This window comes from Pyxicephalus adspersus, chromosome 10 (assembly GCF_032062135.1).
Source record: "Pyxicephalus adspersus chromosome 10, UCB_Pads_2.0, whole genome shotgun sequence".
Lineage (NCBI taxonomy): Eukaryota > Metazoa > Chordata > Amphibia > Anura > Pyxicephalidae > Pyxicephalus > Pyxicephalus adspersus.
In genome coordinates this window covers 35,175,215-35,192,774 of record NC_092867.1, presented here as the reverse complement: position 1 = coordinate 35,192,774, position 17,560 = coordinate 35,175,215, and the positions used below count along the sequence as shown (strand labels likewise).

Genomic DNA, 17,560 nt, shown 5'->3' with positions numbered 1-17,560 from the left:
TTAACACTGGCTTACATTAGTATTTGCAGGTATTTGAAAGTAACATATAAAATATTGTATTTTGATGGTAAATCTTATCACAGAAATGCCAAAGCATGTTGTATAAAATAAAAAAATAAAACTAGTTCCCTAGAACTAAACCATGTCATTGCTTTCTGGAAGGAACACCATAACTCTTTTATAGTTGTAGAAAGTACAATATAATCTTCAGATATGGCTAATAAAATATTATTCCTTTTGTTAGCTTCCATAACAGTAACCAATGGTGTCTGTATAGTGGTTTAAGAATAACCTTTTGACCTATATGTTGCTTCTTTTTTTGTACAGGAAAAATGAATTTTAAGTAGGATTCCTATAACACTAGTGGGAATCTTATAATTGTATTAAAGAATAGGAAGGAGCATAAAACAGAATTCTGCCAAAAATGGATAGATCTTAAAAGTAGGAGATCTGATTCTATAAATGGTGTTGGCCCAGTATCAGACAACCTTCACCAGGATTAACACATTTCCTAAATTAGAAAATGCATCAATTGTGGGTAAAGGTTTTTCTATGACCAAACAACTAATGGATGAAATTGATATATGGCTATATGGGGCTATATTACTGATCTGACCACTGTATGAATTCATGTAATATCCACCTATAACTGAAAATTATTGACCACAGTTCTGAAAATAAAACACAAAGTACACCTACCCTGTGATAGATAGTTGGTAAGAAAGAAATACTGTTCTCTCTGTCAACCTATAAACTGTACCAGTACATTTTTTGTTTAAATAGTTTACCATACATTGGCAAAGCAAAATAGCCAAGTAAAATGCCTATTTTTCTGTAACAGATTTTGTATACATTATTTTTGTAGAGCAGAAAGTTGAGAAATACAAACAAAGCATTTTATGCTCCAGATATTATCTAAAAATTCCAGGAACATGTGGTATGTATTATATTCAAGGTATAAAAACATTTTATAGATAAAGTGTTCCCGAAAATTGTCAATGTAAAAAGTGTGATGATATAAATGAGTGAGATACGGTGACTAAATTACCGATAGTGTGCCCTGGTGCGCTTACTGGCGTTCCAGATCCATCTGGTGTCGGGTGAAATGGCTGCTGCACTTTTGTTCGAATAATTCTACAAGAGAGGGAGAATAAGAAATTTTAAAAAACAATCTATACATGACTGGCCTAGTACATCTGAAAATCCTGTCTATGGACGCGTAACTTCTCTACCCAGGAAAAGATTTTGAATAGATCATTACGCAAGAGATTTTTTGTGTGCAAATTCTTTGAAAATGAACACTGATGACAAGAGTTGGTCTTTAAAACAATACTAATGACTTAGGACATGATTACAACTCAAGCAGATTAATGTTGCCAATTCTTTTTAAGCCATAACAAGCTTTCGTAGACAATGAAGCTGTAAAACAAGCTGTAAAATTAAGCCAACTTGCTCATTGCTAACAGTCTGTATAGCATGTAGAAGCCTACATGTGTGGAAAACATGGCTAATTGCTGAGCATTGTGGGAACCCAAAAGGCAAAGGATGTTTCTTTTACTGGAATTAAAATGTATGTTTTGCCTTTTAATCAAGGCCAACAATGTCATATTTTTCATTCACAATAAATATTTTTACTATCTATCTATTTTTACCATCTATTTTTTAATGTATAACTAGTGCCTGTAACCTTTCCATAGCAACTGCACTTCATAATATTCTTGCCTACAATTCAGTTGTGTACACAGGATTCTCAGTGTATCTTCAGTGTAGTCCTTTGATGTAATCCTATTATTTATTTAATTTACTTGACTCGCATTAACACAAACACACAAATATACACTTGAAAACCTGTGGTACAAAATTCTTTAAAACAGTGCTTCATAACATAAGTAACTATATTACTGATCTGGCCACTGTAGGAATTCAAGTAATATCCACTTACAACTCAAAATTATTGACCACAAAAAAGGAATAATTGAGTATTTTTTACTATGATATACCTATTAACATTGACATGTTCCTTATATGTACTAGAGTTCTGAAAATAAACCACAAAGTACAACTAAAAACTAGTGACCACGAAAAAATAGATTTGTGTATTTTTACTAATATAAATAGCTAACAAATGTTTTAGAGCAGCCCAGTTTAATCCAGTCTTCAAACAAAAACTATGTTTATAGCAAAGTAGGATCGTTAAATACTGTAGTGTTTTTGATAACATTCCTATATTGTGGTAAACCACAAATCATGTACATTCAGACTTGCATGATTACATGTAGTGGCGGAAAAAATAAAGGATGCATTTGGGGCTAATTTACTAAAAAAAGGTAAGAATGTTTTCACAAAAAATATTTACGGCAATTTTCCAATTTTGTAAAAGACAAATTCTTGTTTATTTATTTCACATAGACATGTTTGGACAATTTAGGTGAATGTTTACTTTTTTTGAGCATTCCTTAATATAGTAAATCAGCTTCGATGAGTTCATCTTTCTCTATTGCGGTGAATGTTCTTTGCTCAGACATTGGGTTGTTTAACAAGTGGTTTTAGAAGGGGAAATGTTGTGTGCTTAATGTTAATTTCCATTGATCTTATCTTAAAATCTACTTAATGATGTGGCTTTAGCTAAAACCAATACACATAGAAAACTGTTTAATATTACTATTTCATATTGTTTTTCAATCTGAAATAAACTATCTTCCCAGGGCAGTACACAGATGATAAACAATACTCTTCTATTATCCCCCTTCTTAATCAATGTAGAAAAATGTTTTTATTGAAGAGGGTATAACTTTCCAAATTATCAATTCACAGTGTGGTATCAAGTCTTTTGTTTGCTAAACATGAGACCCATTGCGCATTTATGTAAATGGGTACGTCTGCAGTTGTGTCTAGCACTCTACTGGATCACTTGACATCACACAGCACAGCCTTCATCTTAGCTTAACATACTCTCCCTCCATTTTTTACCATCAAATTGGTCTGGTCTTCAGTGTCTTTGTTTTACATATGCATATATGCATACTGGACCTGAATGTAACATTAAAAAAAATGATATTAAGGCTAACATGGTAACTACATAGAATGCTTCTCCCTGCATATATTATCTTAAAACGAATTAGAGTGACATAAACAAATATGAATGTTTGGCCATCCTGTATGTAAGGTCAGCTTTGGAAAATGTCCTCTTATAATTTTTTGGAGTAAAACAGAAGTCTAGACACTGCAATCCATGCACTTTTTCAGTTTACCGGACAATGGTGATCGTTTTACCACCTAAATTGCTCACATACCAAACCCTTTATCTTTCAGAAGGCAAAGACATATATATTTTTTAGGCTGCTATCATCAACATTGGTGTTACAGACCTTTGTCTATGTTACATGCAAAAAATGTAAGCAATCATTTGGGACAATGAAAATACTAGTACAGCCACCCCTCCTTTTCATTTTCACATATCTTTAGCCTTGTGCTGTGGTATTTTATGTTTTTCCCTAAGGCACCCTAAGTGCCAAAGGATGACTCTATTGATTTTACCAGAACTGTTAAGCCAGAGGTTAGGGATAGGGTGCAGGCAAAGACATTTAAATAGAAAACTATAAATTATTTTTGACAGTAAAGCAATAGTGTCAGAGAGTTGAGCAGAAGTCCTGTGTCACTATTAGACTCCTCTTAGCCTGATGACACTGTAGTAAAGGTTAAATGTCTGATGGAACCATATACCTCAGAGGCTAAAAGATCCTAGCAGCAGAGCAAGAGATACTGGGCAGCTATATCAGTGCTTTGGGATACTTCTATTCATCTTGGTATTGATCTGGGCTTCCAATCCATAAATCTAAACATGGTCAAGAATTCCACCACTTTGACACACTCACAAATACAAACGTATTGCTCTCAAAAAGGGTTAACATGCAAATACATTTTCTAGGTATGACTTTTGTTTAGTATGTAATTTTTAGGAATAACCAAGCCATCTAATTGTCCTATTTTATTCAAAATTATGTGTTCAATATTATATGGAAATACAACTGTGGTTCTAGGTTTTTGTGTTGATTCAGCATTGAAAACACTTTTTGGCTTCCTTATTTGTCTGTGGAAATACCCTATTATATATTCCATGTAAACAAGAAATTCAGTGAGTCAAGCACCTGAACTAATGAAGTCTGTTTTCGTATGGATTTGTGTGCTATGGTTGATTGACCTGTAAACTAAAATATACAAAGATTTCCTCATACCTCGGAGTACATACTCAGTAGGTAATTAGAAAAACAGGGAGTAACCGGCTATGACGGCCAGGTATTTCTGTGTGATGTCATTGGTAGTAACAATATATTTTTAAAATGAGACATCTTGGTTAATTGTTAAAATGCAATTGATTCGGGAAATAAAAATGACGTTTGTAAAGTAAAAACATTATATATAGAGAGAAATGGAATGTGCATGTGCTACAATTTTTTTTAATCATTAATCATTAAATTCATTGTTAGATCCATACACAACAGACACATTCAAAATGAAAGCTTTACCATCATGTGCAAAAAACACCACACCTTAATTGATAAAATAACAAAAAAGTACTTTTACACTTTCAGGGTATCCAAATTAAGATCAACTCATTGGCAAACAAATCTGAAGAAACTTCCACAAATCCTAACTTATACACTAATACATTATGTTTATGGAACTGAATACAGTTAATAAGGCGCTCTGGATGCATTGTGATTAGGTCAAATCTAAGTACGCAGAGTTCTTCCTTAGGCACCTTAAATAGAATTTGTGACCAAGAAAGGAGATCTTATACATGCAGCATTTCAGTTAGATAAAGCAAAACATTTACAATACGTTTAGTCATACTAAATAGTTCTTGAAAATTTCTCCTATGTCCTCTCAGCTTGGAAACTTTAATCTAAGGCATCAGAATTGCTGAATTTCCACCAAGAAAGCATTTTAAAAGTTAATTTCTACATTGTTTAAGTCTGCTTTACACCGCTGTGATCTACCATCATGTGTGACAGATTCACATCAAGCTAGAGAGTCAACATATACCTCTTTATGTGGCTGATCTCTACTATTACTACAGCTTCTGTTAATATGTTGCTGTAAGAGAATGGAAAACAATTCTTGTAACCAGAAGAGCAGGAACCATTGTTGAAATTTCCCCCTAAGGTGTTCTTATCAATGGAGCTTAACAATGGCTTCCACAGATTTCTGGTGTTAATATAACTCTCCTATTTACCGACATTCCGGTTTAGTTCTGCAGAACCAGAATAACAGATGTCAGAATGGACAGGACGTATTATGTGAGCACTAAGTAAAGACAAGTGGAAACATACACCTCCCACTTTGAAGGAACAGTGCAAGATGCAATCACCGTAACAAGGGCACATATATATAATAGCGGTGTACCACCTTATCTCATTGTAAACATTAAAGGTGTTTATGTGTGCATTGCTCCCCCCCCCCCCACTTTAAGCTAGGTTAAAAAAAAACAAGCGACAATATTTTATTTATATTTTTAACTTGGCTCCATAAGAATTGATTGACCGTTTGCCTTGTGGCATTCACATAAATTCAGGGACTTTATTCAGGAGTCATGTTCGTTCTATTGAATAAGCAATTTGGGAGGGTGAATTAACTGCTGTTGCTAGAAAGTCCCTGAAGAAATATTAAAATTGCTGGCAGACCAAATCAATACTCACTGAACACCCAGTATGAGTGGCCTTGGTTTCTCTCTATAATGGATAAGCGCAAAACCATTTGCCAGATAAAGGGGGATTCCTCTGCGCACACACACACCGCCTTGCTCTCTGTTTGTCAATTTCAATAACAGCTGATCTTCTATGAGAAAAAAATACCACATCAAGATTTTTTCTTTGTGGGTCTCCTGCTCTTTCTGTTGATTATTCTGAAACCAAGCGCACAGAGCCGTTTAGATCAAACACATCAACAGATGTTTATTGTGTTGCTGCCCTATTACTAGAGGTTCAATGCCCACAACATAAAGGCCATCTCTAAATATTAATGGAAAGTGAAGGCTCAAGCTACTAAAATCGCTAGTACTGTCAATATGAGTTGTACTGTGAGATGTACTAAGTACCAATGTCACTTGTCACCTACTGAGGTGAATGTGTCCCCAAGTCAATAGAATGTTGTGTTCAGGTCCCTTTGTAGCATTCAGTCTATCATAGATTGCTGAACTATGCACAGAATTGTGAAATTTTACAAATTCTCAATATTCTCATTCAACAAATTTTAGTGTAAAAAGACAATAAAAAATCTCATCCAATATGTCAGCCAATATCCAATGTTAATATCCAGCCTGGTCCGGAATGAATAACAATACATGTGTCATTGGGTGTCTTTAGAAATGAACGCTAAAGAAAAATGAACATTCCCCTTTATACTTGTAAAAAATGGTCATCAGAAAGTCACATTATGTTCTTTTCTTCGACCAATATCTTGCCTATTTCCGGCTTTACTAAATGAAATAAATTAATGCCAATCCTTCAAACATACATTTTCTATGTTGTACAAAGAACCCGCTAGGTTTGTAGTGGGTATGTGGTCTTTAGAAAATCCCTTTTTTTATCTAACATGAGAGGAAAGGAATTAAGCCAAAATCTGTAAATAGTTATTCTAAATAATATATTTAAGTATTTAGGAAGTGTGATCATTCTATTTCATGTCTGTTATGTTGTCTATCATTTCAACAAAAGAACATACCTGTTGTTAAATTGAAAGGTGCTTATCTTATATAGGACAATGAACTGAACATGCTAGCTTTTCTAATATCATTTGCAATGACGAGTAGGAGTTTGGTCTTTGGGTGACTAGATATAGAGCCCCCTAAACAATCAACTTACTAACAATCTAATGTGTATAATTCATGACAAGCAAAAAATCATCACCTCAGCTCCTTACTATGCTGCATACAAACTATATTTATCTCTGTAGTTTTTGCTTGTTTGTTGCTGAATGCTTGATCATTACTGTTAACATTTCATGGGCTAGGTTACTATTTAATTAATTTGTGCAGTGAATGTTCCATTTTTCATTATGCCTCAGTGACATTTAGCATTTTCTATGTGTTTGACATAAATAATGACACAGGTGTGGCAATATGGTCTGTGCTCTGAAACTCAATGAAAGCTAAGCCTTTCTCTTTGAGATTTAGTTTTCTTTCGTATACCATGCATTTGCATATTTGCTATGTTCTGTCTTAAAACACAACCTTTGTATAATAGGATAAAGAGAAAAGTGTAGTCAGAAAAATTCATTTATTTAGTACACTACAGCTCTACATACATGGAATGATATGCATTGTCATAACCTGCAAATATCTGAACATCTATACTGTGCAGTAACAGGAGACAACATGAAAGACCAGCTTCAGTACTGTTGAGGTTCCAACAGGCTAACTTTTTTGTCTGACTAGCCCTTAATTTCTCCTGTTACTGGAGAGATAAATGGGAATAAATCTTTTGTTTCTTCTGATTAGTCAGCAATAAGGAATCTTGCACATACTCTATATAGCGGATGTGCGCATCAGGTTTAGGAGTGCAAAAATCACACATTAACCTTAACAACCAACCAATGATTCCCTTTAAAGTTGTTAAGGTGAAACTGTAGATTGCAGTTGTCATATAGCATTGAGGTTTCACGTAGTATAATTCTAATGTCTTCCTAACTAGGGTTTATTCTGTGATGAAATTGTTTATAAATTCTATTGCGACAGGTTTGTAAATTTCTCTTTGTATTTTGCACATTGTAGGGACACTATAATACTCAACACTATGATGCAGTTATTACTTGTCTGGTACTTTGAAACAGAAAAGCTTTTTTTATTGTGATTCATCAGTAACTATCTGGTCATTAAAAAAAAATGTCTTCCCCAGAAGTGGTGCCAAGTACAAAGATGAACTATAGAAAATTTAAACTTCTATCTGTGATTCTTGGTATATTACTTGTATAATTAGGTAAAATCCCAACCCAAAAAGCTTTAGTAAAACAATACCTGGTGGTGTTATATGAACAAGTGCTTTTGTTTTACTGCAGCCATAACATGCACTGTGTAGCGGGAGCAGGCGCCCAAAGAATAAAGTGAGCCATACTGCCTGGTTACAGCCTGTTTTTCCAATGCATCTGCCTCAGTAATGGCCCCTTTGAATGCTCCTGGGAAAGCACTTTACAGGGGAGCATTATCAATGAATAAAAAGGATTTTCGGAGAAAGGATTTGTTTTGACTAATATGAAAATTGTGGCCAGATCTCCGTTGCACTGCCAATGCCTTATTATTATTATTACCAGAGCTGTTATATTCATTTGTTTATTCATAATCTAGTGGCATGGGTGTAGCTGGATGCCATCCATAATTGGAGTTGATACCTTTTTTGGAATGCTTGTGCTGAAGATATTATTGTTTGAGATCCATAAACACAGTGCTGACCCTATGCTTCTTTACTGTGCAGTGCTTTCTGCTGAAAAGGCACAAGCAAGTCTCATTATATGCAAACAGCATTTTGCCACTGCAAAATTAACCTGGCACCCATTTCCATATTTTAGTGGTGTAACGCATGGGTGGGTGCTTTAGAAAGATAAAAAGCAAAGAGTCTGGGGGAATATAGCTTACTGCTCTGCATATAGGTTCAATGTCTGTTTTATAATATATATACACCTCCATGCCTTTTTTATGGTTCATTGCTCTATGTCAATTTAATATCATATTGGCAAGAAAATCCTTTTTGAGGTCATTATGCGGACAGCAGCAGTCTCTCGAATCTGTTTAAGACAAATAGAGGATGTGTGCATTCAGCAGTGCTAGTTTTCAGTTTAAGCCCAGCCTCATAAAAAATGTAAGTATAGTCATTATTAGAATTATCCAATTTCATATTGTTATTATTATTACTGATACACAGTGTTAGCAGGCAAGTAAGTTTTGTAATTTGCAGTAATGTCTGTTTCATCGAGCTTTTGTCCTGCAGTGTGTTCGAAAGCTAAACTCAGTCACTTAACAAGCAGCATTTCAAAACCTATCCCGTATTACATTGTAATACTGCTGTGACTGTCTGCATGCCCATTTGCAAAGGATTTTGGGGGCGTAATGGGCATATGACCTTGTGAAAAGGAACAAAGCTCCAGCTAAGCCATGGAAAAAAAATATATCTTGGTTTTAAATAATTGTTGGCTGTTAAACAGAGAATTCTAGCATATCATACCAGTAATGGAAATAAATCCTTTTGTATTTGCATTTTAATTTTCCACATAAACAATAGTCTTATATTGTGCTGGCTTTCAGAAAGCAAAAAAAAAATCACCAATCTGAATTTAATTAGAAATGAAAAGTTTATAGGTGCCTCTTTAATACGATTAATGCACAGTTAACGTTTATCACATACATATGCTGGGTCCTGCTCAAATTGCCCTTTCTTAAGCAGCCACAGTGCATGAAATGAATTTTTCTTCACTTTTTTGTGTGTGAATGTGCGTGTGTGTGTGCTTGTCTCTTGTGAGGCAGCCTGCGCTCTCTAAACATCTCATTAAAATGTTATGCTGATGCCAGTGTAACGGAAGAGTGACCCCTAGTTACAGTGCAAAGTTCATTAAAGCTCTGCACAGATGGGTGGGATTTGCACCTGACTCTTTAATTCTCCACCCTCTCTGCCAGCACTGCTGCAAGAGATATGGAAGCTTTGCCAAAATCTTATGCATAGTGTCAATATAAATGGGTTATCTGGGTGTCTTCTAAAATAGAATGGAAGAAATTTTATAAAACACATAGGTCCTTTTTGGTAAAGACTTTGTAATTCTTATGGCCAGTGATGCATTGCAATGAATCAGAATTTTTCTTCTACAGTTCTGACCTCAGTAGGATGAATTCTTATTGCTTACTGTGGGTTACTGCACTTATTTTTTTTTTTACTACAACTTGAATTAGCACCTTAATCTTTATTGAATAAGGTCAATAGAGATACCAACAAATATTACACTGTTTAAAAGTCCTTGTCCTACTTACAATGCAATCACAATTGTCAGGATGTTTGTAGATTGTAGGGGAAAAATGGAGTTCTCAGAGAAACACAAAATAACTTGATTCATATAGGCCTTACTCAGTCAATATGTAGCTATATACATAGTGATTAAACATATGTACATCATGTGTACTGAAGAGGTATAAACGCCAACATGAAAAGTAAATAGCATGAAGGCATTGATTATCCTTTTTATCCGCTAACTGTACATCCATTGGTTATTTTAATGGTCTTTTGTGTACAATAGTTACCATATAAAAAGGCAGCACTATCGTTAGCCCTATTAAAACCAATGAGTAAAGGTAAATTATACATCATCTTAGCAATCCTTGGTTTAGCTTGCATACCCTGCCAAGTTTACCTAACAGAATCTATATTTTTATCCTGTGAGCTTGTCTGTGTCATTAACTTTAAGTGAAATCAACTGGAGAATTTGCTTTTTTTTACCAGTCCTATTCCCTTACATTAACATCGGTTTGCATGGAAAACCGGTTGATTACAGCTTTAGTTATATAATGCTACTACCGTATATAATAAAACATGGTAGCTTGTGGGCTAATAGTCCTTTTAGTTGTTTGCTATCAGAGTCTGTTACCTCTGATTTAAAATAAATGTACATATTTTTGCTTTTTCTGTACAACACGAAGGCCAGTTTAACTAGACTTCTGTGCATGGTCTGTGTCATATTTGTGGTTTCCACATTTTCATTGGAATCTATTCCTCACTCATTTACAATGTCATTGTATGATTCCAGTATTGACCTATTTTAATGTCTATTTCCCACAGTAAGTAGATCTGGTTACTAGGTTATTGATTGGTTTTCATGCAGACAGAGGGGCCTGTGTTGGTCTCTGATCTAAATCTGCCTCTCTGTGGGATGATTGTTGCAGCTACAATTTCAGTCAAGACCACCCTCAATGAACCATTTAGCCTATATTAAAGTAAACAGAATGTAAAGTTTCCTAGCACATTATGGATTTATAGCATTTTATATGAGGAGTGATATTCTTATCAATCTTCTAGTCTATAGGCTATGACATTTGTTTATTGATAAACTATACACATAACAAAATTTTTCATATATTTGGGCATTTGTATCAATACATGTATTATTAAAAGTCATTGTGTAGAAAGGAATCCCTTCCAGCTATTGTACAGAATACATAGCATCATAAAAATAGTGACACCAAAAAGTACAGAAGGGCATTTGTCCCCAGGCGCTTTTGGTTTTACAAAGAAGGAATGGCATTAAATAGCTAGCTCTAGCCAGAAACCATGGCAGTAACTTTCTCATCCCACTGTATGGAAAAAAAATAATATTATAATTATTCTACAGAAGGGTGCGTCTGTCAACTCGTCACCTTTCAATAATAACCCTGCAATGCATTAATCGAGGCTTATGCCAAAGAAAAAAAACACATGGGCTTTTCACTGCTATCTCTCCCCAGTAAAAGATAACCATGTACTCCATATTACCCCATAGACAACAGTTATCCAAAAGTAATATACATTAGGCAGTAACATCAAATAGTAAAAGTCGGTAATATTCACTGGACCTGGATTAAACCAAAACTGGCCGCCTATCAAACATAGGTATATGTTATAACAATAGGTATATGTTATAACAATATTCCTATGTGTCACTATTTGTGCCAGGACAGACAGTTCCTTCCTTTTTAGAAACCTGTAATAAACCTACTCCCAGTATCCATTCTCCTGGTGCATGTAGATTAACAGATATGGTGAGCTGTGCTATAAGACGAGCCTCTTGCTCTTGGCACCCCAAGGAAAGCAGAGGTGGTTTTAGCTGGCTGTGCATGAATATCCTTGCTGTTTCTTACAGAAGTAGAGTAACTCCAACTATGCATTGAGCTATTACACCAAATCATTTCATATAGCCATATTAACTTAATATGAATGGTAAAATGAACATTGATAAAGAAATGCTGTATGGTTTATTATTAGAACAGTAAATAAACGGATACTTTTCTTATAATAATGATGTAGATGCCCCTCTAATGTATAGCACGGGGGAACCTTCCAATGAAAAGTGATTAAATTGGTGGTCCAACAATTAATTAATTCTCCTAGATGTATTCAAATACTACAGCAATTGTAATAAACATCACTTTGGCAATCTCTAAAGTTAAAACTTTAAAAACTCAGAAACATATAAATATGTCTACAATGACAATTCTTGTCACTGACAATAATATTGTGCTATCCTGTGTTAACCAGTAATGAAATGAAAATGAAAAAGACAGCATACTGCATTCTATATCACATATAAAATATACTTAAAGTATTACAAAAAAAAATCTATTTTTTTCAAATTTACCTTTAAATAATAAAAGTAATAAAGAATTTTTTAAAATTAAACTGAAGTCTATTGAGCAGCACAAATAGCTATTTTTTGGAAAACTGTTTTATAAAAATTAAATTGCATATAGGAACTGTAAAAATCAATTTCCAACACACAGAATACAGTAATTAATCTTTGTGATGGCAATACATTTATCATTAAGTATTGATTCTTTTTGGTTATAACTGACATTAATGTATATTTTATAGTAATTCACTTTTAGTCATAAAATGCGTTTTCAAACGGAAAGCTAAAATACTGCTAATGTAGGTACCTTTGTATTAACTACAAGTAAAACGATATTTAGCAAAAAAAATCAAACACTTAGGAAATTATTTTAGGATTGTTTTCCTGGTGTACACATATGGCAAAGTAGCAAGTGTATTTAACATTACGCTGAATTAAAGATGTGCTAATTCATATTACAGAAGTCTATAAACTCAAATAAACTTTTAAAACCTAAAAAATTACATTTTGAGTCTGACAAAGAAACAAAAAATGACAACATCCAAAAGCCCAAAGATTTATTTAAACAACTATGCCAGTTTTTAAGTCTACAAATTACATTTCTGCATCAGTAAAAAGCCGTATCAGTGGAATCAAGGTTAATATCAAATCATTTTTAACAGTTTTGGCATATAATAGGCCTAATATGCCTTTTAACCTTTTTTTTCTTGTTACCCATCACACAAAGTCACAGGCCTCTATGTGTGATTTTTATACTATACAGTTAACTGTTGTTTGCTTGCTGACTTTTAATTTAGCATTGACTTCTCACATTAGGTTAAAAACACTTTCATCCACCAGTTTACAATTTTTAGGTAACAATTTAGGTAACAGGTATATTTTAAACTACAGAGCAGGCCTGATTATATGGAAGGGATTTAGGATTGCAATTTTATGCTACCTAACTTTTAATAAATGAGGTGAAATGACTCCACCAAAGCCCCCTTTGCCAGATCCTAATAGAAGTAAAGCTGATTGTGTTTGTTCTAAACGTCCAATCCATTTGAAGCATACATAGATTTTCTGGGCTGCTAAAACTTTGTCAGATCAACCCCTTACCATAGGATAAAAACATTTTTAATTAAAGTTGTTATACATTAAAAGGTTGAACTGCTACTATAAATGTATTGTGTTTCAAAGGTTCATATTTATCATGGTCTAAAAAAGGCGTGACAAACTCAAAAAGAACAGAGGGCCGACTAGAGTGGAATACTTCTGGCAGAGACCAAGGTAGACTAACTGAGGACCCTGTTAAAAAAAAAATTACTGATGCGCCTATCAATAATTATAAATTAAATAATTATTAGGGTATGTTACCAAAATAAAGGTACTAGAAGACATTTTTGTAGCATTTAGCTTCCAGATGATGCAACAAAATGTAATGTTATAAAACAGTCTAGAACCACATTCAATAAAAATTCTTAAACTGGCCACAAAGAAATAGAATGGGGTGTGTGCGACCCCCTCTCATCCCTAAAATAACACCCCATTTGACATGTCTAGTCTAGAGCGATGTGGTTTGGTTGAACTCTTTTATATTAGAAATAAACATCAAAGTTTAAATTGGAGCTGATTGGCTGGAGCTGTTATTTACAGAAAGCTTCCATAATTAACATTAATATACTGCAACTGCATGCCTAATTGTTACATTTCTAAAACAAGCTAACGTTGCGCTTTTAAAGCTTCAACTTGCAGAGGATGTAATGAAGTCATGAGCTTTCTCCTAGCAAGGAAAATATATTTTGGTGTAATCCAAAGTGATCTCTATACTGTGACAATCAATTTCATGTGTGTGTATGCTTCCCTGCCTCATGGCATATATGAATGCCAATGTGTTCCATCTCCCTTCTATACCCAACTGATACAAAAAGGAAAAAAATGAATATGGGGAGTTTATAGGAAGGTGTATAATTAGTCAATCAGTATTATGTTACCCTATTCATATCTTAATATCCATTTTAATACAGATGGTACACACAGGAATAATTTCGTCAAGTCGCCCAGCAGTATATAACAGCGCATGTGTGTCTTAGGGACTCTCTGTGAGCCAAGGTACATTCCAGCAGTTAATTTTACCTGCTGCTTTCAAGATGACTTGGGATAATTCCATGTCATTTGTGAAATATTAAAAACATTTACGTAGGATGCCAGAGCAATTGCAACAGATAATATCTAAATTGTATTTTCTGTTGGCTTTCTGCATGGCATTTTGTAATTATAGCTGTGCTGTTTCCTTATTTATCCTGAATAAATAATAACATGTCACTGATCTTATGAAAGGATAGAAGAACGGGACATTTTTTTTGTGTGGTGCCTATGTCACGAGATAGAAAGGGCCACACGTATGCATGTGGACAAGTACAAGTATGGCATTATTAACACACACACACACATATTTACATATCTGTTTGTGTATATATATATATATATATATATATATATATATATATATATATATATATATATATACATATATATATATATATATAAATGTATTTCTTTTTAAATATAATGCTATTATGACATTTAAAACCTAGTATATCTCAGTAACTAGTGCACAATTTCTAACATGGATAAATGTTAAATATCCTGCCAAAATATTCTTGCTAGATGCAGAGAAATATTCATAATGTCAGGACACACAGTGGTTCAATATAATATTTACAAATATCATTATAGCAATAAAAACGGTGCAATCCAGCCCTGAAGTTTTACCTTCCTACAATTGCAAAACTCTATTTTTTTTTATATTTAATTCCATTCCTAGAACCTTTAGTCCCCCCTCCCCCGATGCACCTAAATAAATTCCAGTCTTTTACAGTGTAACGCAAACAATGCTATGTACTTAATGGAGCTGCGATGGGCTGTATACAGGTGTAATCCTGTAATACCAGGGATTGTTGGGATCTGTGTAAAGTGCAAGCATCACCAGCAGCAAATTTCCTCTAGAAAAAAATACAAAGTTTAGGTTGGAAGCTGAATCCTGTGTAATCCGCACCCATTTCACACATGTATGGATAAGAGAAATAAACTCTGCTATTTTCATGCTTGGGTAGCTAGGCTTTTGTGATTGTCTGTAAATTTGGGAGCTGTTAAATTCTTAATTACTGAGAACACTAAAATGAACTGAAAACATTAGCTGGAATACTCATAAACAAAAGAAAGGCAGCAAAAGTGACATCTCCCATCAATGGTACAAAGAGACAAAAGAAAAAGTTTTTACAAAGTATCAAACCTGGTTTAGCTTTAGTAATCCTTGAAATCGTCAGACGATTAAAGAGATTTTACCCAGGTAGCTTGTTACACGTTGTGATGGAGTGGGTAACACAGAGGGGACAATTCATGACAGCAGCTATGACAATGAGTAGCATGGTACAGAAGACCGGTCCTACCTGTTTATAGAGGACACGCTGGGCACTGTGTCATTGTCGCAGATCCCTTCTGCCAGCAGTCTGTCCCGGATCTCCCATGCGAACATTGTGGGGTTTTGTCTTTTGTATTCGGCGATTTTATCAACTACTTTCGGGGTGGCTACTTTAGGTTTGGATCCCCCAATTACTCCTGGCTTGATGCTGCCCGTTTCATAGTACCTGCACGGCAAGGACAGAGCAGTCAGTGGGATAATACATGCAATCATTTTGCAAAGGGGCTGAATGCAAGAACGACTCAATCTATATATATATATATATATATATATATATATATATAAAAAATAAAATAAATAAAAATATATACAATAAAAATAAATACGGAGATCCCAGCTACATTTGCGCCGTTAATAATCAGGCGTTACTAAATTAGTAATAACTGTATTTTTGTATTTGATTAGATCTCCAGGTTTCTATCACTATTTCTCCAATATGTCTAATTCTTGGCATCGGAAATCGGTGTGCATTGGGCTCACCAATTTGATGTACATATAATAATGATACTAATAGTCACTTAGATTTTATAATTACTTATGTGTTTGCAAGCCGAATTACAAATCAATACACAGGCGCTATTAAAGCCTTGTAATGTCATTTTAATCAGAGCTGTGTAGCAAATTGGAAGAGCTGCAAAGGACATATGTAAAATCAGAAATTGTTCTTTCATTAGATTATTAATAAGGTGTGCATTCATTAGCCGGGAGCTGATGACGGCTAACATCTTCTGGTGTCACCTCTGTCACCCATAGAATGCATAGCATCCTGCGGGACACCAATTCATTTACTATAGAATGCTCATCAGCCATGGAGGTGAGGGAGCATTGGTGAGTATATCAATAAATAGGGATAGATAGAGATGTAGAGGGCTATAATTCAGTGTCGGGTGTCGGGGTGCAGATGGAGGTGCTTACCTGCCCAGGATCTTGCTCACACAGCCATGGCTGACCCTCAGCTGCCTGGAGATGTCACAGGGTCTGACCCCCTGGTGGGCCAGCTCTACTATCCTCTGCCTCACCACATCAGGTAGAGGTCTGCCATTGACAAATACCCCCCCAAGCTGGTTGACACCCCCATGCCCTGCTGGGGAAGAGAGAATGAGAAACAGAGACACAAAGAGAGAGGGAGAGAGAAAACACAAAACATTTCATTAGACAAACAGTAGAAGGATGAGATCACTAAACCAAATAATAACTATAAAACTGAATAATTCCATCACATACATAACTGATCTATAATCATGTGCGATCGGATGATTTTTCACAACATGCCAGTAAATGAATGAATATGAAGGTGATCTGGAATCAAGCACCTTTTTTTTGCTGCACTTTTAAATGAAAAACATGAATACCACAAGTTTATACAGTTTTGGTCCAGTCTGGTCCACCTTACACATGATGGTCCATAATATTCCACCTATAAAGCACCCCTAGGATGGGCACCATGATGGGTCACTGCAGTGTAATGAGATACACACCACACACGTGCTGACTTCTGCCACTGACCAAGGGTGACCCAATCCAGACAGAATAATCTGGGCTCCTCACAATGGAATCATGAATATTGGAGCCCAACAATTTCACTGCGATCAAGGAGAGATCACACAGCAACACGTGACCAGCCGGGTGACACTAAGCATTAGCGCCAAGCATGCGCTCTGCCCACTTCATTTAATCATACAATTGGTTCTAAGGCAGTTCAAAAATAAAAGTATACATGCTAGGAATATATAGAGTAAA

The 17,560-nt window shown here is 34.8% G+C and overlaps 1 protein-coding gene across 19 annotated transcripts in view; it reads right to left on the bottom strand.

Annotated features, from left to right (window-relative positions):
* The window catches only part of PAX2 (paired box 2), a 54,479-nt gene that overhangs the window by 35,037 nt on the left and 1,882 nt on the right, over window positions 1–17,560 (bottom strand). For 15 of the 19 annotated variants that reach the window (XM_072424035.1, XM_072424044.1, XM_072424026.1 and 12 more), the window contains exons 2-4: window positions 16,736–16,904; window positions 15,789–15,986; window positions 1,049–1,134 (exon numbers count right to left, since the gene is read on the bottom strand). In XM_072424035.1, coding sequence (XP_072280136.1) covers window positions 1,049–1,134; window positions 15,789–15,986; window positions 16,736–16,904 — 453 coding nt within the window. The remainder of the gene's footprint in view (window positions 1–1,048; window positions 1,135–15,788; window positions 15,987–16,735; window positions 16,905–17,560) is intronic. The other 4 variants (XM_072424025.1, XM_072424033.1, XM_072424030.1 and 1 more) reach the window with 1 other exon arrangement.